The sequence below is a fragment of the Larimichthys crocea genome, chromosome VIII (assembly GCF_000972845.2).
Source record: "Larimichthys crocea isolate SSNF chromosome VIII, L_crocea_2.0, whole genome shotgun sequence".
Classification (NCBI taxonomy): Eukaryota; Metazoa; Chordata; class Actinopteri; family Sciaenidae; genus Larimichthys; species Larimichthys crocea.
The window spans coordinates 30,717,910-30,744,424 of NC_040018.1; the positions used below are offsets into that span (position 1 = coordinate 30,717,910).

Below are 26,515 nucleotides of genomic sequence, written 5' to 3' on the forward strand. Positions count from 1 at the left end.
ATCCTGGATGATATTGGTATGTAAATGACTCTTGACAAGGTCAAAGTGGTACATTTTATTTTGTATTCGTCAGCTGGACAAACACTGACAGTATAAAGAATGGACGACCTGTGCGTGACGTCACCCACAGGTTCCTCAAGAGATGTTTTGAAGCTCAGTGTGTCCTCAGGTGAGCTAAATGAAATCTGCTTTCTGAAACAAGGCACCTCTAACCACACCCACCTGTCAATCAAAGCGTCCACGCTCTTAATCCTGCATAACTTTAAGCCTTAATATAACCTGAACAGGTGAGTTGTATATAAATTCACCCTCAGTACAGTTGTCATGAACGGGGAAATTAGCTACAGAGACCAAAACTGTTTTTTGTACCAGGCTGTAAACATGTTTATTTCTGCTGTGAAGTTGGACATTTGGACATGGGGACTTATGGAGGTTGACTCACTTCTGGAGCCAGCCTCAAGTGGACGTTAGAGGACACTTCACAGCCACAGAGGTTGCCACTTATTGACTTATTGAAATAATTTACATAGTGAAAGACACTATTAATGAAACTATCTGGAGCCACATAATACAAAGTCTAAATTATATTATATAATACAGGGCGGGTGTTTACTTTGAGAAAATCAACTTAACAGTAAGTTAATGTAAAAAAAAAAAAAAGGATGAAGTGGACCACATAGGGCTGGTACCGCCTGGTTCTGTTGGACAAGCCTATTTACGGACCCATTGCAACCCGCATTAACAAGTGAAGAGTGAAGAGGAGGGACATTAAAGTGAACACAAAGGGGGGGAAGAAAGTCAGAAGCTCTCCGTGTGGATGTGGGTCTTTCTAAGTTCTTGTTCGACCCGGTTCTTGTTGAGGTTCTGGGTTGAAGACGGGCTCCCTGCTCGGCCGCCGCCGCTTAGATTCTTTAGGAAGCGTGAAGAGGTTTGTTTATGCAGCACTACTTTTGTGTACATCCGACAATCACAGGCGCTAACTAAGATAACGTTTTTAACGACAACAAGCGACCGCAAAGTCCATTTCAAGCGGGTTGAGCTCGTATTCCCGCAGGTACCGCTCACTCATGTCGGCCGTTAACCCGAAAGCGGCGACAAACGGTGTTTGTGTTTTTGCTGGTGGGATCTACTTTCTGTTGGATGTGGCCGTGCTGCGCCTTTCTCTCTCTCTCTCGCTCCCTCCTCACTCTCGTCGATGCTAAGTCCGCCATCTTGAATTTTAATGTTAATTTCTGTTTTTTTTTTATTTTAAAAAAAAAATGTGTTTCCTGTGACATTTTCCGTCAAACGGTCGTCGTGCCAAAAAGAAGAAAAATCGGATTAGTTTGAAGAGTGAGTGTTGTTGTGTTTTTTTTTATTATTTCGCGCTTCTTTTTTGACAGAAATCGCCTCGTGAGTATATTTTATATGTGTGTGTGTGTGTGTGTGTGTGTGTTGTCGGCTCGAGACATTTAAACGCTTAAACCAGCGCGTGAGAAGAATGCTCCAACGGCTTTAACGGAAAGCGCTCGCGACGCCGGGCTAACCGCTGTTTTTTAACGTATTTACAACGGCACCGGCGCTGAAACTAACTTTTTATCTCGGTTGTAAGCGGGATAGATTTAGCCCGGGTGGGCTAAGCCTTCCACATCAAACAAACCCGAGCTAACGCTAGCGGATGCTAGCCAGCGTTAGCCGCAGGGAACGTTAGCTCGGCACACACCGGGACATGTGTCGTTTGCAGCGGGACTTACCGGGATATTTCACGCTTGTATAAGCTGACCGTACACATATAAAGTGTAGTAAGTATTTCCACTTTGTTGTGTTTGTGTGTGTCGACTTGTGTGCTCGCTGGCGGTGGGTGGGTTGAAGCTAGGAAGCTAAAGTTAGCAGCAAGTTTGAAACGCTAGCTGGCTCCTGCTAACACAAACAGCTGATGTTTGTATCGTTAATTAATTAAAAGCTTTGTGTTGTTTAATTATCCTGCAGGGAGCTGGTTTATCTGTCTTGCATATGTAACGGGGCCGTTTGTGCTGAGTGTTGTGGTGTAGCGTTAACTTAACGCTGGCGTTAACGTACTGAAATGAGCATATGTGCTGTTTATTTGTGTGGCTGCTCATGTTTGGAGGTTTATTTCTCGGGACGCTGGACGTGGTTTGTTGCCGGCTGCTGCATGCTTAGCCCCGGCCGAGCCGAGCCGAGCATCTCTCCCCCCTCCTCTCGGCTCCATCATGGGTGGAGAGGCGACAGTTAGCAAACAATGCGAGCTGTATTGATAACTCTTGATTACAATGCTCGGCCCTCAGCTTGTGTCGCTGTGGCCTTCACACAGCCCGGATCCTCCCGGTGTTCAGGCTAACGGTTAGCTTTTGAGCTAAATAAAAAATGCGAAGCTTCTTCTTTTTTTTTTTTTTTTGGTATTATAATGCATCGATGATGCGTTTAAAGACACATCCTGCGGTTTGGAAACTACTAAACGCAGACGTGTGCTGCGTTCACGTCACACTGAGCGTGTTTTCATGTGTCCATATGAGCCATAAATTAACAAAGCATTACTTTATATGTGGCTGATAGCAACCGAAGACGTTTGCTGTTGCACTTGACAGTAAGCCAGTGCGCTTCACATGGGGGGGTTACCACTAAGCGGCGCTGCAGGCTCATTTCAAACTAGTTTCCACAGCGCTGGCTTCCTGTGTGTTTTAAACCTGCGGTAGTGTAAACAACACCGGCAGTCGCTGGGGAAGCTGAAGCAGCTCCCAGCTGACTGTTAACTGGGTGATCGATGCAGATGTCAACACCTTGACTTGAAGTTGTTGTGCAGAAGTTGTTTGGAGTGTTCAGAGACGTACTAGCACTCATTGTATCCCAGTGTGTGGTGGAGCTGTCCACTTATGATCACAAATAATGTAGTTTAGTTTAGAATAACTTTTTATTTTGCTTTATTTTTTTTAATTTTCGCAGCCAGAATCAGGCACCGCAACGAAAACACATTTATTTTTATTATTATTATTATTATTATTATTATTATTATTATGTAAATGTACTTTATTTATACAGCCCTTTACAACAGTCCTTTCGGTGTACCAAAGTGCTTTACAGTAGACAATAAATAACAAGAACAATAGGTAAAAAACAAACAAAATAAAAATAATAAAATGCAACAAAATCGAATAAGAAATGATAAAAGTGTCATCATACTACTGGGTGTTAAAAGCCATCCTAAATAAGTGGGTTTTTAGCTTGGATTTAAAAAGGCCCAGGTCAGAAACGAGACGCATCTCGACTGGGAGCTTATTCCAGAGCCTGGGGGCGGCAACGGAAAAGGCTCGGTCACCCCAGTGTTTATATTTTGACCTGGGCACTTCCAGCGACAGTTGATCTTTGGACCTCAGAGCTCTACCAGGATTGCGGACAGTTAAAAGTTCAGATAAATATGAAGGGGCGAGGCCGTTAAGAGCTTTAAAAACAAATGTTAAAAGTTTAAAATCAATTCTATAAAGGACAGGAAGCCAATGAAGGGATTTAAGAACAGGAGTGATGTGCGCACGTTATTATTATTATTATTGTTTAAAGCCGATTGAGGCCCAGAATAAATAAGAAACTACAGGCAGAGGGAAGGTTCCTGCAGACACAGACACCTCCACACACTTCCAGTGGGTCATAAACAATAAGATGCAGGTTTTTCCCCGTTCATTTGAATGGAGTTAGTGCATTTTGGCTGCAGTGGTGCCCCGAATTTGATCAAATGACATCACACTACGGCCGCCAATCAGACGCGCAGACCGGTCAAACCTCCACAGTCAGCCTGAAACGTCTCTGAGACTGTCTAAGCTCTGATACTCGACCTGTCGTGTTCTGACTTTTATTCCATGAAGTAGCTTCTAAATCTGACTGAAATTTACGCTGCAAAACAGAAACATGAGGAAGTTTCAATTTGGTTTGTGCCTGATGGTTTGAGAGTGACATAGACAGTGAATGAGAGTGAGTGAGCGCCGGCCTCGATAAAGTCATAAAAAGTTATTTCCTGATTGTTTCACATCGGTTATGTTCAACACAAATAGACACACCACACACCCTGTGGTGATTGACCTCAGCGTCCTGTCTGAATGTTCCCTAACTCACAGAGAAAAGTTTAATTTCTTGTCTCGATGAGTGCTGAATCCATCCTGTGTTTGTTTCTTGGCCGTCTTTGAGCTGGACTCACGTCCACCTGCTCCTTTCTGTCTCATTTTGTATTTGTCTGTGTAAACAAATTGAATTTCTTGTCTCTGTGTCTCATAATCTTTGTTGTTGTTTTTTTAATCTCTTCCTTCAGGTTTCAAACTCTAGACCCCAGTCTTCCCCACTCAAGAGTGTTTCTTCATCTCAGAGACTAAATGCAACTGGACCAGGGGGCTTGTGGGCATGAAGTGGCTGGGCGAATCCAAGAACATGGTATTAAATGGCAGACGACACGGAAACAAGTTGACCAGCGAACAACCAGTGAGCCAGAGCCAGACCCGCTCTCAGCATTCACAGCGAGCGTCCCTGCGCCACAACAAAAACAGAAACCGAAGATGTAGCCGCAGTGAGTGGAGTGTCTTTATGTTATCACTATCATAATACGATAAGGAGTGTTCACGTACGCTAACGCCAGTCTGTGTTTGGTGTTTCACAGGGTTTAATGCAGCCAGTCTGGAGGCAGAGAGGCGCTATGTGCCCTCCTCCGGAATGACTGCGAAGGAGTTGTGTGAGAACGATGATCTGACCACGAGCCTCATCCTGGATCCGTACCTGGGCTTTCAAACTCACAAAATGAACACCAGGTAGGCAGATCTATCACACAGGAACTGATTATCACAATCATCCTTCTTAGATTCAGTTTCTGATTATCGCTGTTTTTGTGGCATCCCTGCAGATTTCGACCAATTAAGGGACGGCAAGAGGAGCTGAAGGAGACCATCGAGCGCTTCAAGAAACACGACAACTTGGAGAAAGCGTTCAGAGCTTTGACGTCTGGAGACTGGTCCCGAAATCTTTTTCTCCACAAGACGAAAGCTCAAGAAAAGCTCTTCAAGCAGCATGTAAGAAACCTCATCAAAGATCCGACCTGTTTGTCTTCCAGCATCACAAACAACAAGATGACTAACTTTATATTTCACACAGGTATTCGTGTATCTTCGGATGTTTGCCACGGACAGCGGGTTTGAGATTCTCCCTTGTAATCGTTACTCATCAGAGCAGAACGGAGCTAAAATTGTGGCAACGAAAGAATGGTGAGGACACGACGGCGTCTGCATGTGTAAAAGCACTCTGACACGAGGTGAAGCAGCCACCTTTGCCGTGCGTAACAAATCTTTGCACCGTGTTGTTTACAGGAAAAGAAATGACAAGATCGAGTACCTGGTGGGATGCATCGCTGAGCTCTCAGAGAGCGAGGAAAACATGCTGCTCCGGCACGGCGAGAACGACTTCAGCGTCATGTATTCAACCCGCAAGAACTGTGCGCAGCTCTGGCTGGGGCCGGCTGCGTTCATCAATCACGGTATTAATCCTCAGTCTCTATGTCCACCAGTCCAATATTCTTCACAAGGAAGCTAACTTCACTGTCTCAATGCTTCTTTTTTCAGATTGTCGGCCAAACTGCAAGGTAGGTTCTTTTTTAAAGGTTGTCTTAATGACACTGAGAAATCATATCATGATAACAATAAACACATTTTTATTTCCGTCTTTGTTCAGTTTGTATCGACAGGGCGGGACACGGCCTGTGTGAAGGTTTTGAGGGACATTGAACCAGGAGAGGAAATCTCATGTTACTACGGAGATGGTTTTTTTGGGGAAAACAATGAATTTTGTGAATGCTATACATGTGAACGGTACGTGCAAGAGAGTACAGGTGTTTTATGCACTGTATGAGAATGTATGACATATCTGATCCATAATGTGCGCTGCTTCCTTTCTTGGCCGGGTCACCCTTGTGAAAGAGGTCTTGATCTCAATGGGTTTTTTATCTGGTTAAATAAAGGTTATAAATGAATAAATAAGCTGTGTCAAAATTTGAAAATATAAACTGTAAACAGTGTTCTTCATTTATTTTGTCGTTGTCGTGCAGACGGGGCACAGGTGCTTTCAAATCCAAAGCTGGACTGCCAGTGGAAGTGCCGGTGATCAACAGCAAGTACGGGTTGCGGGAAACGGACAAACGTCTCAACAGGCTGAAGAAGATGGGCGAAGGAAACAGGAGCTCAGATAGTCACTCAGTAGGCTCCCACACCGATGTAGACTCTCAGGAAATGCCAAAAACACATCAATGTAAGAGTCCAATGAAATCTGTCTTTTCACGCCATTACCGTAGTTACTGAACGAGTTCAGGTCCCAACTCAGAAACCGGGAACAGAGAGGAAATCCCACAAGGCGGTACAGTATGGTGGAGTAAGGTATTCAGTGATGAAGCAGGATCCTGATTTGAGCACATTCTAAATGTCTTGACCAATCAGATTGCTCACTACAATTATAGGTGGAGTATTCAGATTTACAGACTCTGCTGCATGTAAATATCTCTTGATTGCATCAGTCATTGTCAGTTAAGTTATATTATTAATCTCTATAAATATGTAACATTTTTATCTTTTCCAACCAGCTGCCAGAAAAAGAACATCGTCATCATCTGGCCTGAAGTATAAAAACAGGACTCAATCCAGACAGACTTTGTCAAGAGCCCTTACTACCTCATGTTCAAAACAAGGTCGTGTAAACAATAACAGGGTACCAAAGAGACTAAAATCCCAATCCAAGCCTTCACTAAGTAAAGTCCAGTTGCGGAGTCGCAGGCGGGGTGCAGAGCCCAAGGCGTTGGCCAAAGGTGAGACTTGCCAGCTGGGTCTCAGGGACTCAAAGGTGTCGCTGTGTAAAAGTGTCACCGTCAAGAAGGAGAAGGATGGACAGGAGCTGGTGCAGCAGACACTAGGCCAGCGGGGCTGCCTCACCCGTCATGCTGCCAAGGAGAACGGCAATCTATCGCACGTGCAAAGCAGCGAGGGCAGCCAGTGTTCAACGTACAGAACTCGCAGGTCCACAAGGACCCTTGTAAAAGCCCAGGAAACGGCAGCTGGCGTTAAGCTGGAGCCCAGTGCTATGGACGGCTTGAGCCCAGTCCCTGGTGGAGTGGTCATTAAAACGGAGCCGGCCGACATGGAGGAGTACCTCCGTCATGGTGTAGGACTGGAGCAGCCGGCGTTAGACACCGGCTACAGCAGAAGAAGCTCGTGCACCACGCGGAAACGGCTGACACGGCTCAGGACCGAGCGGACGATTAAATGCGAGGACTCGTACGGCGAGCCGTTCATGCCGGTGGCTGCTGGCCACGCCGCTAACTTCTCAGACTGTGGTAATGTGCTGCTGAGCTTCGCCGACCGACACAGGGACTACAATGGGGTCGCCAACGGCAGCAAATCCCTCCGTAGGGACAAGGGCAAGAGTAGCTGCCGGTCGCAGGACAAGGGGAAGAAGAAGCGCCGGATCACGCGATACGACGCTCAGTTGATCCTGGAGAACAACACGGGCATCCCCAAACTGACACTCCGCCGGCGGAGGGACAGCAGCAGTAGCAAGACCAATGATGCCAACGATCCCATTGGCTCCTCCAACCTTTCTGCCTCTACGGTCAACTCGGCCTCTTCCAGCAAAATCAGCATCAAGTTCAGCAAGGACCACGACAAGGACAAAGGCAGCTCGTACATAGCCAAACTGAATAACGGCTTTGCCCCCGTGGTCCACAGCAACTCCACCAAGCTGAAGATCCAGCTGAAGAGGGAGGACGATGCTCGGAGAATATCCCAGACAAAGGCGGACCAGATGTCCTATAACGGGGACATGGGTCAGGGCCTGGAAGCCAGAAATGGTGGACATCGGACCCAAAAGGTCTTGTCGGACCATTCGTCAGAAGAGGACGACGACGACGAGGAAGGGGAGGACGACGATGAAGATGACGACGATGAAGATGACGACGATGACTACTACGACGATGATTTCATTCCACTTCCTCCAGCAAAGCGCCTCCGACTCATTGTGGGTAAAGACTCCATAGACATCGATATCTCCTCCAGGAGGAGAGAGGATCAGTCTCTGAGGCTCAATGCATAAGCTGTGGAGCTCATCACTCCCACCTCCCCCTGTAAATAAACCATGACTCGCTAATCAACTGTTGAGTTGATGTAAAAGAAGTACAGTAATTTAAAAACAAAAAAAAATTGCTGAAAATTTGAGAATCTGAACGTTACTAGAGGGTGCTGTTGACCTGAAACAAATCTGTTTTTCACTTAAGTTGTGTTCGAGGTCGTACCGGAGACGGATGTTTGATTGTCGAGACGTCCCATGGTGTCAAATATGTTATGTATATGTTCGACCTCCTGGGATCGAGACTCGCCGATCAGACATCCTTGTCCACCATGACCGACCGGACCTTAAAGCAAAACTTTACTCTTCAGTCCATTTTACGTGCAAACTATGCGACTTGTAAACCCTTGTTATCGTTTCTGAACAATCTGGCTGTCTCGTTTTAAGTGAAAACCAATCATTTGTTTCAAGTTCAATTTTTCCTTTAAGTGAATGCACTTGTTATATTCATAATGGACATGGATATTGTAGAAAGTGTACAGTATGGTGACTATCCCCTCTGTCTCATAGGCAGGTTTTTAATTGAACTTTTGATTTGTTTTTTTTTGTTTTTTGTCTAACACCCCGAGGGGACGCACAGGAGGCCGGAACGCCAAGATGTGTCCGATGTCGCCTGAATTTTGGCTACACATTTCAAGCGACTCTGGTCTTTCTAATCACTTTCTAATAACTTTATCAGTTTATATAGAGACTTTCATGTGGATAAGTGGGAAGTTCCCAAGATACTTGGGGTGGATTTGGATAAATTTTGGGGGAATTGGCTTCAGAAAATCAAAAAGTTTGGCAAGTATGGGATGCACCAGAATCAGATCATTCATATCATTCCCAGTAGATTATTAGTGCTTTTTCTTGGCAGAGTCGCTTGTGATGCGCAGAATGAAATCAAACCGGTGATGCTTCATGGCGACTCGCCTCTTGTGCGTCCCCTCCCCGGGTGTCATAGTTTGTAATCTTTGTGCGGCAAACCACACTGAACTCGCGGTGTGGTCTGGTTGGTTGGTCCAGAGGCATTAATAAGATCGGTTCAGTCAGTTCATTTGGATTCAGGTGCCATGTTCTCATTATCGCAGTAGTTTTTCCTGCTCTTCGTTCATTAATCATTATTTACTGTGTAAGTTTAAATCACATGTCTCTCTGTAGAGTTTGACCACACGATGTTAAAACCTTTTAAAGCAAGTCTGTACCATCATGTTATTCCCTGTAGCATCATAGAAAGAGACACAGAATTTACAGTTTTATGTATATTATGGATTTAACATGCACCAAAACAAAATGCATGTGGATCTACAGCGTGTTTCGTGACATTTACATCGGAGATGCACAATTTGTTTGTTTTCCCAGTGGCCAGACTCCTTGCAGTTTATTCAGAGTGCTGTAAATAAAATTGAAGTAATTTAAGCTGCAGATTTCCAAGAAATAAAAGCACACAAGGTTTTTATAATCACTTCAGAAATGATTGAGAATAAATGGACCAGTGTTTCTTTTTTTTATGTTTGGAGCTGCTGTATAATGTTAACATGGCACACACACACGTGGTGGTTCAACACCCTCAACGACCGAGAAACCAAATCCATAAATAAAAGCTACCTATATAAAGTAATGTACAGAAAGACTGGCTAACCCCTCATCTGAATTATGACTTTATTTTCTCAAAGTCCAGTCTCACTTTGTTTTTTTTAAGTTAACATCGACACTAGAGTTTGGGGAGGAAGAATCACATTGTCTGAAATGTTCTTACTTAGCGTAAAATCATGTATTCTTTTTCTCTATGGTGCTACTTTGATTTCCTTACCCTCTGTTATGACTTTCTGTCCTGTGTAACTTGGTAGATGGCAGCAGCAACATTAACTTTCAACAGCCCCCCCCCAAAAAAAATCTGTAGAAATTCACATTTTTCCAGCAGCAACACGTTTTTATCAGTGGAGGATGCGTGAAGGCAGAACGAGTCGGATTAGATTCAAAACGATGTAAAGACTAAAGTAGGTACATTCAGATGAACTTGGCGCGTAGGTTTGCTGATTAACCGGCTTTATTGATGCCGGCGCTCGCTCACTCTCATTCACTGTCTGCGTGACTCAACCACTCCGCGCCTGGTCTCTCAAATCAAATTAAACTTCTCCGTGTGTCTATTTTGCAGCGTAAATTTCGGTCAGACACAGATTTAGAAGTCAGAACAGGTAGAGTTTAGGTAGTCAGAGACATTTCAGACCGGTCGGAGCGTCTGATTGTGAAAAGTTCGGCTCAACATCATCTAGCAGACACCCTTGCCAAAACACACTTTCCTGACTCAAGTTATTAGAAAAACCTACTTCTGACTGCGCTCTAATCCCTGTTAATCATCGTTTATGACCCACTGGAAGCGTGTGGTGGTGTGTCGATCTGCAGAAACCTTCCCTCAATTATTGAATTTCACATTTTCTGGCCGTCGATCGTGCAACGACGGTGAGAGCAAGCTCAGGCAGCAGCTGTTGAACCGAACCCGACTCATTCTGCCTTCAACTTCTGTTTCAATTCTTTACAGGGACCTCAGTTTATTTCAGTTACCGTCTATCCAACAGCATTAGGTGCCTTAACGAAGAAGCTTTTTGACACATCTTAGACCAAATTTGTGACGCGACTAATCAGCGCAGAGTGAAAATGCTAAGCCATCTGCTTCCACCGTCAGTCCTTCTGTATATTATTTTTGTTGTGCAGACGTGAATGAACTGTCCAACAACAGATCAAGGGATCAACTGAGATTGAATGTTAACCCACGTTCTTTTTTTTGTTTGTTTGTTTGTTTTCCTGTGTTTAATATGTACTGTTCATATCACCAGCAGCTAATCGCCGTTCTGAACCTGGCTCAGTCTGTCCTCCTTCCTTCCCCTTCTTTCGTCGGACGTCTCCATCCTACACTGTAAACTGTTCCAGGTGTTACCGTCTGTGTGGTCTTTGTCCAATAGACAGCTGTCAAGATTTCCAATTGATTCAAAAAAAAAAAAAAAAAGGGGAAAAAAAAAAAAAAAAGGTGAAAAAAAAAAAAGCAAAACAAATGTGAATAGTTTGCGGACATTTTAGCGTGTTGCGTGGGTTAGTGGGAAACATGTAAAGAGAATTAAAAATGGGCAGTGTGTATATTGTCCGATATGTAAATCATGTGAACACATCTTGTACTTATTTAACAGTTTTGAATACTTGAAAACTATATAAAGTTTCTTTGTGACTCTTGTTTCCTGATCCTGTTTTAAGGTTGGACGTCCAAAATATGTTCTGATTACATTTTTCCCCAATGAAAAGACCAAAACCAACGTGTTCTTCCATTTATCAACACTTGGACTTCCCTTCATCAGAAGCTTGTCGGTTCCTGATGTAGACGTCTTTAAAACCAGCTCATTAGTAATTTCATAAAACAGTTTCTCTCTAGTTTTTTAGCAAACGTAACTCAAACAGCAGGAAAAGGTGCATTTATCGGGGTCTATTTTCAGCAGAGGATGAATCCACGTTTGTCGCTCCAGTGAGTGTTTGTGGGTTTAAGTCCAGATCAGCTCCAGTGTGTCCACTGATGGACATAAATGGAGCTCTATGGTCCAGAGGAAGAAGCTGTATCAGGCTGTAATAACAATATTTGATAGGCGGATACGTTCAGTTGGTTTTGGTCTTTTAATGTGATTTTTTTTGCTGTTTTTTAACTTTTATTTAACAGGCAGCAGCACAAACTACAAAACAGAACAGACAGTCCGGTAATGAAGGTGTGTGTCGACAGTGTATCCGTGACGTCGCCCACAGGTTTCTGAAGAACAGCTGTGAGGCTCAGTGTGGTGGTCCTGCCTCTTCCACCTCCTGACTAATCGTCAAAGACGTGGATCATCACCTGAATGACGCCTGGTTGCTCAAACAAGTCACCTGTGACCACACCCACCTGTCAATCAAAGCGTCCACGCTCTTAATCCTGCATCACTTTAAGCCTTAATATAATGTGAACAGGTGAGTTGTATATAAATTCACCCTCAGTACAGTTGTCATGAACGGGGAAATTAGCTACAGAGACCAAAACTGTTTTTTGTACCAGGCTGTAAACATGTTTATTTCTGCTGTGAAGTTGGACATTTGGACATGGGGACTTATGGAGACTGACTCACTTCTGGAGCCAGCCTCAAGTGGACGTTAGAGGAACTGCAGTTTTTAAGCACTTCACAGACACAGAGGTTGCTGTATTATTTATCTAAGGGTTAAAGTTCAGCAAGCTGGACGTTGTTGCAAAATAAACCTCAACTAGAGATTTTTCGTCTTTTTGCTGTAAATGATCTTGTTTATTATGAAATCAATAATTAGACAGAATGTTGATTTAAAAATGATTTTATTGGGTCGGGCTGGTCCAGCTGAAGCGAACCTCAAACAGAGTACAGTGATCTTTAGTGTCATCGTCTGGACAGGAAGTGCCGTATCTCTCAGTGCATGAACGTGTGAATGTGACAAGTGTTGTAAAAACTCTTTGGTGACCAGCAGACCAGAAAACTGCTGTATAAATACATTTACTGTGTGTGGATGAACGGTCTGTCTGACAACTGTAGAGAAACGAGGATGTGAAGACATGACATGATGGTGAAAGCTTGCCGGCAAGTTGATCTCCTCCTCCAGAAGGTTGGAGCATGGTGTGGTTCATCTGGTTTCATCTTATTTTTACAGTCTAAAGGTTTGAATTAAGTTTGATCACATCACGGAGGAATGCTGCATGTCTCAACTTTCAACAGAACCCTACACAAAGGTACACTGGACCTCCAAGAAGACACCCCACTCCGTCCTCCATGTCTTCACGGCAGATGAAGCCTCTCAGAAGAGACGTGCTGAGTCAAGAAGCAGGTCTTTAACTTCAGGCTTTCTCACAACAGGAAACCCTGATGGTCCTTCTGCATCATGACAAGAGGAGGCTGGAGTCCTCAGAAGATGGTGGACCAGGGACCAGGGACACCAACCAGAGAGGCCAGTACTGTCAGGGAAATATAACTGGAGGTGTCACGACAGGACAGAATCATCACAGATTATATTAAGGTTTAAAGTTATGCAGGATTAAGAGCGTGGACGCTTTGATTGACAGGTAGGTGCTGTTACAGGTGGTTTGTTTGAGCAGCCAGGTGTCATCCAGCCCCTGTGCTCCTGCCCAACGTCCACTACATTTATTATTACTGTCATCATTGCTACCATATCTCCATTACAGTTTATAGTTAGTCAATGTTCTGTTAATGTTCTACCTGTGACATGAACACCTTTGCTCAGGTGTGCAAACATTTATGACCTTTCACAGTCAGCCAACCATAAACACAGCACTGCTGCTCTGTTCCTGTCTGAAGAACCTGACAGAGGATAAAATAAACTAACATCTTCCTTTCAATGATGAGGCTTAACGAGGCCCGGTTAACGAGCTGGGCCAGGTGAAGTCAACTAACTAACACTGCTAGTTAGCCTTGTTAATGCTAAGGCTTGAAGTGATGAAACGTGATATTATGAAGTAAAAGCAGACTTTTGAATTATTTATCTTTATTAAATTAATTAAAATCAGTTATTTTTATTTTATAAAGATCCCACAACTCATTCATTCTTGTTTTCACGTTGTCATGGTAACAGATAACACATTTAATATTTATTTATTGTTTTCTGAATTCAAATCACCTGTGACCTCGTTTGACGGCAAGCCCCAATCAGCAGCCTCGGTTCAAACGCAGCGTCCAATCAGATTGGACGGAGCGCTATTTGAAAGCAGCTGCTCTCCGTGTTGTTTACCTGCAGCAGTCGGTGTTTCACGGTAACTCGTCGGTCGCTTCGTCGCTGGTCGGTGGATAAATCTCTCGTGTCACAGTTTGACCTCTCTGTCACGTGCAACATGTCGTCTGTGGAGGCTCGCGCTGCGGTGAGTACATGACGTCACGTTTAGCCGTTAGCTCCGTTAGCTCGTAGCATGTTAGCTCTCTGCTGTTTGTTCGGATAAATAAATTAATTAAATGTGTAAATAAATTAAATATGTAAATGTTCTGAGTCTGTGAGCTTCGTGTCCGTCTCTGTCAGCAGCTTCCCGCCGCAGAGAACCCGCTGAAGATGGTTAAAAGCACCGCGGCAGGTCTGAGGAGAGCCGCTCTGGGAGAGATCACCAACTGTGCTGGAGCCGGACAGGTAACCTCTGCACAACCTTTATACAACATATACACAGACAGGTAACCTCCACACAACCTTTATACAACCTGTACGCAACCTTTATACAACCTGTACACAGCCAGGTAACCTCCACACAACCTCCATACAACCTATACACAACCTGTACACAGACAGGTAACCTCCACACAACCTGTATACAACCTCCACACAACCGATACACAACATATACACAACCTGTACGCAACCTATACACAGCCAGGTAACCTCCACACAACCTTTATACAACCTGTACACAGCCAGGTAACCTCCACACAACCTATACGCAACGTCCACACAACCTAGACACAACAAGGTAACGTCCACACAACCTATGCACAACAAGGTAACGTCCACACAACCTATGCACAACCTCCGCACAACAAGGTAACATCCACACAACCTGTACACAACATCCACACAACATAAAGGTAACAGACAACCACAGAACTAACACAACACGCACACACTCACCTGGAGCTATGACACACCTGCATCATGTAGCCAAAAGTATGTGGACACCTTTTGTCTCGTCTCCTCAGAGGCCGGGTCGAGGCAAAGCGTCCTCCAAACCATCGTGTGTCCAGAAGTCCAAACCCGCCGCGGTTCTGCCGGCCGTCCGGGTCCAAGCCGCTGCAGATCGTCTCCCTCCAGTTTCAGAGGAGTCAGCTGACGTGTCCATGAAGGACGAGGACGAGCTGTGCCAGGCGTTCTCTGAGGCGCTGCTCACCGTGCAGGACGTGGACGAGGACGACGCGGACCTGCCTCAGCTCTGCTCACAATACGTCAAAGACATCTACAGTTACCTGCACGTCCTGGAGGTAGTCCACTCGCTCCGTCCCTCAGACTGTCTCTGTCGTCCCGCACGGCGTCTTCATCGCGGCGTGTCTCCACAGGTGCAGCAGGCCGTACGAGCAAACTACATGCAGGGTTACGAGATCACCGAGCGCATGCGAGCTCTGCTGATCGACTGGCTGGTCCAGGTCCACTCCAGGTTCCAGCTGCTGCAGGAGACTCTGTACCTCACAGTTGCCGTCCTGGATCGGTTCCTCCAGGTAAGAACCGTCTGAGCGGTCTCTGTTTCTGGTTTCCGAGCCGCGTGCCGACCGTCCTCTGTGCTGCAGGTCCAGCCGGTCTCTCGCAGGAAGCTGCAGCTCGTCGGCGTGACGGCCATGCTGGTGGCCTGTAAATACGAGGAGATGTACGCTCCGGAGGTCGGAGACTTCGCCTACATCACGGACAACGCCTTCACCAAGTCCCAGATTCTGGAGATGGAGCAGGTGGTTCTGAGGACCCTGAACTTTGAGCTGGGACGGCCTCTTCCTCTGCACTTCCTCAGACGAGCCTCCAAGGTGGCCAGTGTGAGTGTCTGCTCCGGTCTCTGTTCACGACCTCAACGTTTAAATGTGTCCAGAGTTCTTCAAAGTTCTGTTTGTCTCAGTCTGACGTGGAGCGCCACACGCTGGCCAAGTACCTGATGGAGCTGACCCTCCTCGACTACGACATGGTTCACTACCGGCCCTCTGAGGTCGCCGCCGCCTCGCTGTGTCTGTCCCAGCTGCTGCTGGACGAGCTGCCGTGGGTGAGTTTGTCGGCCCGGCGGGTCGTCGGCTGTGATTCGTCTCTTTAGCGGCGCCGTTAATCGTCTCGGGTCTTGTCTCAGTCTCCCACACAGCAGCACTACTCGACCTACGACGAGGCCCACCTGAAGCCGGTCATGCAGCACATCGCCAAGAACGTGGTGACGGCGAACGACGCCAAGTCCAAGTTCCAGGTGAGCTGACACTAAGAACCGGAGAGCTTTAATTCAGAGCTGAACTCAAACTCAACTGTAACTTTGTTCCTCTGCAGGCCGTGAAGACGAAGTACTCGAGCAGCAAGCTGATGAAGATCAGCCTCATTCCTCAGCTCAAGTCTGCGACCATCAGGAACATGGCGGCCGCTCTGCTCAGCTCATGATGGAAGGAACTTTTTTACATTTCAGAATTTCTCTTGCACTTTATTTTAGATTTATGACCTGTGGAGGAGCAGGACTCTGTATTTTTAATAAAATGTTTTTAGTTTTTGATCCAAGCTTTCTGGTTTGTTCAGAAATCTGCACTTAATCAGCGACTTCTTTTAAATCTTCGTGGTACGAATCTTTATAGCTGAATCATGCTGCTTTTTTAAATGACGATCTTTCTGAACACTAAACTGTTAGAACACCTGTGGAGCTTTACTCCAACTCTTCTACCTCACCGTCGGCAGCAAACGCCTTCGTGATCTCTGTAGATTTTCTGACTTTCCAGTTGTCTCATGTTGCAGCGTTCAGATCGTAGATGTATCTCTTGAATCTGCTTTTGTTCGGATTAAACTGTCATTGACCAAACTGACTTTGTGTTGGACTGCTGCTTTGACAGACGGGCACGAACGGAATACACAGAAGAACCAACAACCTTAAAAAGTTAAACTTGTAAAAATGGGGAAACGCTGCATACAAATGACACTAATACATTTGAATTATTAAAGATGACGTCACAAAAGCAGGTCTATAAAAATGTGATTTCCGAAGTCGAGCGGCTCTGATGGAAACACCTGGTCTTTAGTTTAGAGCCACCTGAAGGCTGGATCAACATGTCCATGTAACACTGAGCGAACAGAAGCCAGTGAGTTAAATAAAGTCACATTTCTGACTTTAAGTATCGTCTGTTGGACTAAATGATTTAAACTTTGACAGTTTTATTCATTATATATGATCAGAGACTTTAATCATCCCACACTGGAGAAATTCACTTGTTAAAGTGACTTGCAATACACAAAACTCCAAGATACTTAAAACAACTTCTATATGTACACCTTTTTAAAAATATATACATGCTGGATCATTTACTGCACCTGTAGTCAGGTGTACGGTGAGGGAGCTCTGCCTCTGATTGGCTCATACTGCCTTTTTTTTATTTTTTATCAGAGCCTCATGTGTTTAAACTGCATGTTTTAGACTGTGCTTTTATTGTGACGATCCAGGACTCACCTGTGTCATAATCCTGCTGTTTAATGAAATCTGAACTAAAAGCTGCAGTTCCTCTAACGTCCACCTGAGGCTGGCTCCAGAAGTGAGTCAGTCTCCATAAGTCCCCATGTTTCACAACAGAAATAAACATGTTTACAGCCTGGTACAAAAAACAGTTTTGGTCTCTGTAGCTAATTTCCCCGTTCATGACAACTGTACTGAGGGTGAATTTATATACAACTCACCTGTTCAGGTTATATTAAGGCTTAAAGTTATGCAGGGTTAAGAGCGTGGACGCTGTACTACACACTGTGTGTATGTTTGAAAGTGTCTGACGTTTGTTTTTGTGTGAATAAAAAGGAATCAGGCCACTCGGCTTTGACGTAACTCCAGTGAGTAAAGATCGTGAGTCAGAGCTCATCAGCTCACACAGTGACATTAATCCTGAACGTCACTCGTCTGTTATGAAAGTCCACGAGGAGTCGTCTCTTTGTTCGAGACAATCGTCTGTAACTGTTGGTCCTGCAGAATCACTGCATTGATCCCAGCCTCACGTTCTCTGACTGTATGTGCTCTGCTGTGTGGAGGAGCATTGTACCGACCCTGACTTCACCACCACCACCACCACCACCCTCCTCCACACAGACAGGTCTGTCAGCACTGAATGATGTGAGCTGCTCCATCTGAGGACCTACACGAGCCGAAGACACCGACACTGACGGCGTCTTCTCTGCACATACCAAGAAATTTACATTTACACATTTATCTCAACACACGTGTAAACATTGGAAAAATATATAAATAATAATAAAAACATAACAACGTGACTTGTGCACATTCTCTGGTGAATACTTCCTGCACCGTGCAGCTCTGTTCATGTTAAAAACATGTTGTACGTATCATTTTATATTTTTAACTGGTTTGGTTGAGTCGAGGAGTTTCAGTAGGTTGCGATCTGCACTCTCACCTCTAGATGTCACTAAAACTTACAAACTGGCCCTTTAATACACCTTTGTTGTTGTTGTTGTAGTGGAGGAAGTATTCAGATACTTCACTGCAGTAAAAGTACTGAGTTAGTTAAAGTATGTAACTATGGGATCATTGAAACCAGCCCGTTGTTCACAGCTGGTTCGTTAGTGCTCCTTGTTGTCGTGACGACAGTCGTCTCAGACGTTAAGGTCACCTGAGGTCAGGTGTGAACATTGTAGGTGGAGGATAAGTTGGTGTCCGAGGCGTGTTTAAGGTGTAGAAAGCTGCACTGAGGATAAACACCTGGTTTGTCCACCAGCCAGCGCAGACGAGAGAGGAAAGGTGAGGTCTGATTGTTGAGGTCACCTGTGCTCCGGTGTGAGGTCACCTCATTGCATTGGATCACAAAGGCTCCATCAAGGATACCTGGCTGACCCGACTGTTGGTGAATCATCTTTCTCGGCCTTCATCACTGAACTAGTCCATCAGTGTGTGACCTGCTGCTCTTCACTAAACTTCTGTGACTGGATGATTATTTGGGAGCTCGTGCATCACTTGATTATATTTTATGTAACCAAAGGTGACCTGAGAACATTCACACACTTATTGTATCATTTATTTATTTAAATATTGTAGTTCTTGATTTTTATTTGTGTGTTTTTATTTTACTGAATTTATTTGTATACATGCATTTTTTTTATCTTGTGCGGGTAGTTCTTTTTATTTCTTTTATTTTATAGTTTTTTTTATCTTTCTATTGTCTACTTCATGTTTCTATTGTGTTATTTATTGTTTTATTTATTGTGTTATTTATTGTGTTATTTATTATGTTATTTATTGTGTTATTTATTGTGTTATTTATTGTGTTATTTATTGTGTTGTTTATTGTGTTATTTATTGTGTTTTATCTGCAGCACTTTGAACCCTGTGTTTGATGAGATATAAATAAAGTGGATTATTTCATCTTTATTTTAAACTTGAAGCTTTGCATAAAAATAAAACACTAAAATAAAGTATAAATACCTCAGATCTGTACTTTAGTGTTCCACAGTGCTCAGTAAATGAACAGCTGTTTTAATCATCTCTTCTTGCGTGATTCGCGCGGGCTCTGCGGGGATTTAGGGGTTAAACCTCGGACTCGTTAATACCCATATCTGCCACACGGTGGGGGCCGGAGGAGGCTGCCTGTCTCCGGCTTCACTTCGCTTTGTTATTCCCGTCGAGCAGGAGGTCAGTCAGTCCGCTCCGCACCGCACCGCACGCACACAGACAGACCGCCCCGCACACACCGGACAGGACCCCCCGCACAGGACACGACTACACGTCTCACCGCACGTTTAACGCAAGAAGAGGAAAAACACGTAAGTTACCTCCAGGTGTGTTTGTGTGGAAACTTGTCCCGCATGACGGAAACTGCTGTGAGCACGAGGCGTGCGTGGCTGTGCGGGTGATCGGGTTCAGGTGTCTGAGCTCCGCTCACATCCTGAAGCGGTTTGATTTGCAGAGATCAGGCCTGATGATGTGGCGCCTGTGTGCATGATTTATGATGTGACACAATGAAGAGTTTCACCACTTGTTACTGAAACCCGCACAGGCTCTGTGCGTGAACCCCGCAAAGAAACCAGCTGTTTGAACATGAAGTTTGCTGCAGACAAAGTGAAGCTGATGAACAGTTCTGGTTTTAAACCAGCTTCATCTTCCAACTGTTGCTCCAGCAAAGCTGCGTCTTGTTTGACTCTCATTACAGAAACAGATTTCTCTGCATCTTCGTCTTTTTCGAGGCAGATCTTCTCTGACTTCACTGTCTGACAGACTCAGTTCTTCTGTGTGAAGCTGAAGCTGATGAAGAAGCTGCTTTCTGTCGACTAATCCTCTCAGCTGCACTTGTGTAAACCGTAAACTCTACAGATCTTTGTCAAACTCCTGCAGACAGAGTTTGGTCAAACTGAAACTGAAGCTGATGAACTCTTTGACACCGTTATCAGTTTTTATCTGAAGCCTTTTGTCCTTTAACCCACTCAGTGATTTAAAGTGATTTTATCCAACATGAAAATCATTTCAAACTGTATTAACCTCTGACCTCCTAAGACAAAGCGCCGCCTCGGTGGTGACCTCATTACCGTTTGTTCCAGTTCAACCACACTAGATTTGCAAAGTCTGACCAGAAAAACTAAAACAGTTTAAACTTCATTAAAAGTCTGAAGAATCATGTTTTAAACGGTCAAGATGAAAAGGAAGAACGAAAGCTACAGCTCATGATTAGTTTCAGAATTGATGAATCATTGATCAGTTTATCGTCGGGTTGCAGCAGAACAAGGACACACAGTTAGAAGTGTATAGATATTAATATAGATGGGGTGTGTTCCAATACTGCCGTCCTGATTAACATGCCAGAAAAGTTTATGTCCCATTAAATAGTTTGACAATGAATCAATTATCAAACTTAATTTGGCATTACTCAATGACTGGAAGTCAGTGGTTTCCTCCGTCAGCGTCCTCTTCAGCGTCTTCTCCTCTGCCATTATGTCCAAAGAGGTCGCCCAGCTCAGGTTCTGGCACGACACAGCTGTCAGCAGTTTACTGGTTTTAAAACCAGAAAACATTTCCTCCATAAAATATGATCCAGTTTCAGCAGAATCAGTGAGATAGTCGGTGCTGTGTGACTTGGTGCCGTCCCAGTGACAGAAGAAGAAACGTGACACGATGCTGCTTTGATGAATCATCAGAGAACATCCAGCTCTTCTTCGTCGGTCTGTGTTGCAGATGTGAATGTGGGTCGGTGTCGTGCATGGCGGCATCATCTCCTGCCCCCCCTCGGTGGATCTTTCCCTCAACATGCGAGGCTGTAAATCAGTTCAGCCGCGGGTCGAGCTTCCCTCTCTCCGACGTGACCTTAATTATCTTTCCATGCAGCAGGAACAGTAAACCTGTGTCTTGTTGAGAGGATCATGTTGTGCTCGGGTTCACAGCTGTTGGCGGTTAACAGAGTCACCTTCAGCTCGAGAGCTCGAGGAAAAGAGTTCAGGAAAGTTGAACACGAGCTTGTGGAAGTATTCAGAGATTTGTAGACTTCTATACGTGCTTCTATAACTTAAACTATAAGTCCATAAGTTCGCCCATGCTACCAGGGTACCAAGAAACTTGGGAGTCATGATAAATGACCAGCTAACCTTCTCTGATCACGTTGCCTCGGTTGCCCGGTCAGGTCGTCCCTGACTCAACATGCTCCCCAGCTCCTGATGCAGGCTGTGGTCCAACCCTCATGGAGCTCCTCAGTCTACCTGTAGCAGCCCACGTTGAATTCAGATCTCTAACGCTGACTACAGAGCAGTCTCCGGTTGTTGAACGTCCTCATACAGACAGATGTTACCTCCTCCTGGCTCTGCCACCCGTACCCTCAGGACAGTCCAAACTTTTCTCATCTGTTGTTCCCCATTGGTGGAACGTCCTACCAGTTCCTACAGATCAGGGGCGTCCCTCTCTACCTTCGAACCTCCTGAAGACCTCCAGCTCTTCAGAGAGGACCTCCTCTACAACACTACCAACACCTGAACATGATGCATCTGTCCCCCTCTACAACTGGACCTTCATTGTCCTTGTCGCTCTGATTGTTGTAAGTTGCTGTGGATACAAGCCTCAAATGTAAATGTGAGTTCAGTGTGGACACTGTCGTCCTCGATGGTCGAGTCCAGGAGGCTCCTAGAGCTGAAGAGGTTGTAAAAAATACCGTAACACATAAATATAAGTTGTACACATGTTTAATATTTTGGAGGTCGTATTTTGGTGTCAATGCTCTGAACATCTATCTGTCTGAAATGTTGTGATGACCCAGCGGTGGTTTTCTCTGGAAGGGACGTGGATGAACTGTAATCTGGCGTTGGTACTTCGTTACATTCCACCTGCATGTTCAAACTGTCGGAAACTTGTCTGTCTGCCCGTGGAGACTCACCCTCAGCGTGATGCATGAGTCCGTAACCTGTTTACCCTGTTTAGAGGAATGCCCTGAAGGTAATTACAGGTGAACAGAGGCTCACGTTTCTGCTGCACGGTGACAAACAACATGTTGGTTTGACTCTCAAACTGCAGAGTGTTGATGCTGAAGTGAGAAACGAAAAGTGAAATAATGAGTCAGTACATGTAAGTAACGATACCTGGTGATTCAGTATCAGCAAATATGTGACGACTGTGATGAGTCAGAGCTTTAATTCATTAATTTAAAGGTCCAGTGTGTCAGATTTAAAGTATAATCACCTTAAAATTAAACTTTTTATCCACAGACGTTGGTAAAAATGTCATTTACATGCTCGTGTTCTCTAACCTGACGTAGATTTACCCCAACGGGCACGTCTCCGTCACATCGCAGCCACTACGCTATTTTGGTCCGTTCTCCAGAAGAGTTGCAGAAGCCTGTCGGACTTTAACTTGCCCAGATTTGGTGATTTTTCTGGTTTATGTGCTTCAGAATATGTAAATGCTATGCTACCTAGTTAAACTGTTTACCTTCAGGGTGTTTTATTTTGAAAATCAACCAGAATTTAACCTTAAGATTGTTCTGTATGTGGGCGTCATGACGTCCAGTTAGGCCGATCAGAGGTCACAAACGCTGAGTCGGTGTGTCACATTTAACATTTATTATTAGTTTAATCCTGATTGATTTTAATTCCTGATCCGGGTGTAAAGGGAAAGAACAGTTTGTGTCTCCAGCAGCAGAGACAAAGCAGAGACTTCTCTCTCTCTGTGTTTACATGCTTCACATCGTGGGAGTCGGAGAGATTCGACTCCATTTTCCCACCCCTCCTTTTGCTCACAGTGTTGCCATGGGAACCGGCACAGCTTGCTCCTTTCAGCCGGGCAGCGAACAGAGTCGCTGTCGTCGTCGTCGTCGTCGTCGTCTGGGTCGGCCCCCGAACTGGTTTTGCCAGCGAGCCGTCAAACGTTGAATCAGTTATGGTGGACGGGGCTTCACTCACCAACAACAGCCTGAACCTCCTTTGTTTTAAAAACTTAGATTTAAGGAGTTCTGCTGACAGGATGTAATATTTATAACTGTTTATTAAAGTGTAATCACCTTAAAATGAGACTTGTCTACAGACGTCGGTGCAAGTCTTCTGTCCTTTTGTACTTTGGACGAGACGGCGATGAAGCAACAATGTTTTTCACGTCTTTCCTGTTTAGCAGCCAGGTGTTTGAACTCACTGTGCAGAAACTTTATCGACTCTGTGGAAGTCTGTCAACAACAAATGGTCGATTTATCTGGACCGAAGTCTGATCTTCTAGTTTGCATTTTATATTTTCCGTCTTTAGCTTCTCACTGCAGAGCTGTCCAACACGTTTCAACCTGCACGTGACAAATAAACCTGAAGCTTGTAAAAAGTTCAAAGTTCATCTGACCTGCTGATTTTTGTTTAAACGCTGTTTGACATTTTATCGCTATAAAAGAAAGCTCAATGATGTTAAATTAAAGAAACTTTATAAAAGTCCGTCAACAACAAATTCTTTTCGTACATTTTGGAAATGTTTGTTGATGTACTCAGGTCATCAATAGTTACTCGATTAGTTGCTGGACAGAAACTGTAATTAATCTTTTTATTCTCATTTTACGGAAACATTTTATTAATTTCCGGCGTCTCAGCTGTGACGATTTGTTGTTTTTTCATCTTATATGAGAATAACCTGAATATTTTCATGATTTGAATATATCAGGTAGATTAATCATTAAGTTTTTATGATCTATTTCAAGCCAGATTTAGCTTCTCCAGTCTTTTATGTCTCCGTACATTTATGTTTCAGTATTCAAACTTTCTGTTTGCTCAGCTCGAGTTTCTTTCCACGACGAGTCGAGAGCTCGGGATCGCTTCATTGTCTAAAACGCCGCTCAAAGACGTGTCGGGTGTCTCTGGAAACAAGGTCTCACGGTGAGAAAAGGGCATCTTTCAAACGTCCGCGGTCGTTTTTTATTGTGCGGAGGAAATGTAAGGCAGGAGCAGCCCTCCGTGTGTCGAGTTTCCCCTTTTGTTGCCGGAGAGAAAATTGTGTCTGAAAGCTGCCATTGTTGAGTGGGACCCCGTGAGGGGAGGCGGGAGGCCGAGTGTGGCCGGGCGGGTGAAAGAGTAAGTGGGGAGTGGGGAGACGAGGTGGAGGCGGTTTCTACTCCATGTCTGTGAACTAGAGTTCATTTATTGATGCTGCTTTTCTTTGACAGTTTACTGAATGCAGCATCTTTAGGACATTATACACCTCCATGGCTGTGAAGTGCAGTTCCTCTAACGTCCACCTGAGGCTGGCTCCAGAAGTGAGTCAGTCTCCATAAGTCCCCATGTCCAAATGTCCAACTTCACAGCAGAAATAAACATGTTTACAGCCTGGTACAAAAAACAGTTTTGGTCTCTGTAGCTAATTTCCCCGTTCATGACAACTGTACTGAGGGTGAATTTATATACAACTCACCTGTTCACATTATATTAAGGCTTAAAGTTATGCAGGATTAAGAGCGTGGACACTTTGACTGACAGGTGGTTACCTTGTTTGAGTAACCAGGTGTCATTCAGCCTCCTTAGATCAGCTGGTGATCAGCGAGTTTGTCACTGTACTAAATATGCATCACATGTTAAAAACAGAGTCTCCTCCTTCACGTCTTTCCTCGACTTCCAGGCGTTTTCCGTCTGTTGAGGAAAAGTGTTTAGGAAAGGACACAGGATGTGAACCGTGCAGCTTCAGATCTGACGTTTGCTGCTTTTTCTTTTTGAGTTTTAGAATAAAGAAACATTTTTCATTGTCACTTCTGAGGAGTTGTGATGAACATTTCTGCTGAACTGTGAAACAATGAATCAACAATAAGTGATTATAAGTTGTAGCTGGTTGCAGCTCTTCTGAAACGTGTTGTAGCTGTGTCTCCGCTCGGTGACGACAGCGTGGACTCATCATCTCGTCACTCTTGATGGTTTTTCATGCGACGGCGTCTCCGTGCAGCGTCAGGCGAACATCTCGTCACTCTTTGACTCATGCAGAAATGTGCAGGAGCTGCGTGGAGGCAGCAACAACAACAACAGCAACAACAGCAACAGCAACGACAATGCAGTCTTTTGTTTCTCGTCACTCGCTGTTCTCGACGTCTATTTGTAGCCTGAATTTTAAATCTCATATCAGACGAACAAAGAGAGAGTTTATCTGACGCTCCTGCTCGAGTTTATCGTTTCAGACTTTAATATTTCCTCTCTGACTTACACATGAATCAGATTTAAATCAGTGTTAGACGTAAAGTTTGATCCGACTCACATCTGGGAGTTAAGAACGGGAAAGCCGGGAGGCAATTAGCGTAGCTTAGCATAAAGACTGGAAGCAAAGGGGAATGTTAGCATAAGTTAGTTCAAAGTTCAGCTGACTCCATCTGTGACCTTCATTCATCTGTCTGCAGCCTCATTTAATCAGTGTTATCCCTGTTTGTACAGATGTTAGCACAGGTTAACTTAGATTTATTTTCTATGCAAATGTTTAATTTCCCTGTGAATATTTTATTTCTGTGCAAAAGTCGAACTTCTCTGCAAATGTTCAATATTTTATGTTTTAATTTAAATTTATCTCAGGTTAATTCTGTGTTATAGGTTCATTCTAACGTGTGTTTAATGTTTGTTTGCATGCTGCTACACGATGCTTGAATTCCCCTCGGGATCAATAAAGTATCTATCTGTGTAATAAAAGACGTTTGCCAGTAAAAGAGTCCAAAGAGCAGAGTGTGACACGAAGCCGCTCAGAACAGATGAAACAGAAAGTTGCTCCACGTTGACTCTTTAAAATGATCCCTGATAATAAACCTGATTAAACTGACGTCAGACGACCTCATCAGACTTCACCGTTATGGAGATACAGTAGAAAACTCCTCAGGTTACTTCACCGTCTGTGATGTTATTTTTTTTGGCTGTTACCGGAGTAACTGTCCGGTTCCTGTTTGGTATGTGACATAACTTTGGTTGTGTATTATTTATTCAGACACACCTCATCTGGCTCAGCTGCGTTTTCTTTTGTGTGCGTGTAAAACAGAAACCTGCAAAGACAAACATGTAACTGAGACGCTGAGACGCTGAGACCAGGAACAGATCACGTTTCTGTGCATGAAGCGAAACATGATGAGCAAACGTTGTGCTCTCTGTGTATTTAGATTTTTATGTATTTATACGTGAAACTGTGCAAACCTCGACTCACTTTGACCGTCGAACAGAAAGGGACGCTCGGCTCAGAAAAAGAGAAACCTGCTCTGATCTTCAC

At 44.4% G+C, this 26,515-nt stretch overlaps 3 protein-coding genes across 8 annotated transcripts in view; all 3 read left to right on the forward strand.

Annotated features, from left to right (window-relative positions):
- Positions 1-689: 689 nt before the first annotated feature.
- On the forward strand, positions 690-11,335 carry kmt5b (lysine methyltransferase 5B). 5 transcript variants are annotated; one of them, XM_010754102.3, is made up of 10 exons: positions 690-928; positions 4,295-4,546; positions 4,637-4,784; positions 4,877-5,042; positions 5,125-5,234; positions 5,337-5,503; positions 5,589-5,608; positions 5,698-5,834; positions 6,071-6,270; positions 6,599-11,335. In XM_010754102.3, the coding sequence occupies exons 2-10, from the start codon at positions 4,384-4,386 to the stop codon at positions 8,098-8,100; spliced, it is 2,613 nt and encodes an 870-aa protein (XP_010752404.2). In that variant the 5' UTR covers positions 690-928; positions 4,295-4,383; the 3' UTR covers positions 8,101-11,335. The 5 variants fall into 5 exon arrangements, with proteins under 5 accessions (XP_010752404.2, XP_027137280.1, XP_019111726.1 ...); XM_027281479.1 differs by lacking the exon at positions 690-928 and adding an exon at positions 1,035-1,054; XM_019256181.2 differs by lacking the exon at positions 690-928 and adding an exon at positions 1,096-1,392.
- Positions 11,336-13,856: 2,521 nt separating this feature from the next.
- Positions 13,857-16,663, forward strand: LOC104935762 (G2/mitotic-specific cyclin-B2). 2 transcript variants are annotated; one of them, XM_027281491.1, is made up of 8 exons: positions 13,857-14,017; positions 14,176-14,277; positions 14,838-15,116; positions 15,192-15,350; positions 15,420-15,656; positions 15,737-15,877; positions 15,959-16,069; positions 16,147-16,663. In XM_027281491.1, exons 1-8 carry the CDS (start codon positions 13,991-13,993, stop codon positions 16,252-16,254), a joined length of 1,164 nt encoding a protein of 387 aa, XP_027137292.1. In that variant the 5' UTR covers positions 13,857-13,990; the 3' UTR covers positions 16,255-16,663. The 2 variants fall into 2 exon arrangements, with proteins under 2 accessions (XP_027137292.1, XP_027137291.1); XM_027281490.1 differs by having other exon boundaries at positions 13,864-14,017; positions 14,173-14,277.
- A 2,696-nt stretch (positions 16,664-19,359) lies between these two features.
- The window catches only part of LOC104937795 (CD82 antigen), a 40,367-nt gene continuing 33,211 nt past the window's right edge, over positions 19,360-26,515 (forward strand). Inside the window, exon 1 of the mRNA XM_027281494.1 lies at positions 19,360-19,614. The gene's annotated coding sequence lies outside the window, so the exon portion shown is untranslated. The remainder of the gene's footprint in view (positions 19,615-26,515) is intronic.

Coding starts and splice junctions, on each gene's coding strand:
- kmt5b (XM_010754102.3), top strand. CDS start 4,384: ATGAAGTGGCTGGGCGAATCCAAGAACATGGTATTAAATGGCAGACGA. Junction 5,043..5,124: donor AAAAGCTCTTCAAGCAGCAT/GTAAGAAACCTC, acceptor TATTTCACACAG/GTATTCGTGTATCTTCGGAT. Junction 6,271..6,598: donor AATGCCAAAAACACATCAAT/GTAAGAGTCCAA, acceptor TTTTCCAACCAG/CTGCCAGAAAAAGAACATCG.
- LOC104935762 (XM_027281490.1), top strand. CDS start 13,991: ATGTCGTCTGTGGAGGCTCGCGCTGCG. Junction 15,117..15,191: donor GTTACCTGCACGTCCTGGAG/GTAGTCCACTCG, acceptor GTGTCTCCACAG/GTGCAGCAGGCCGTACGAGC. Junction 15,351..15,419: donor TCCTGGATCGGTTCCTCCAG/GTAAGAACCGTC, acceptor TCTGTGCTGCAG/GTCCAGCCGGTCTCTCGCAG.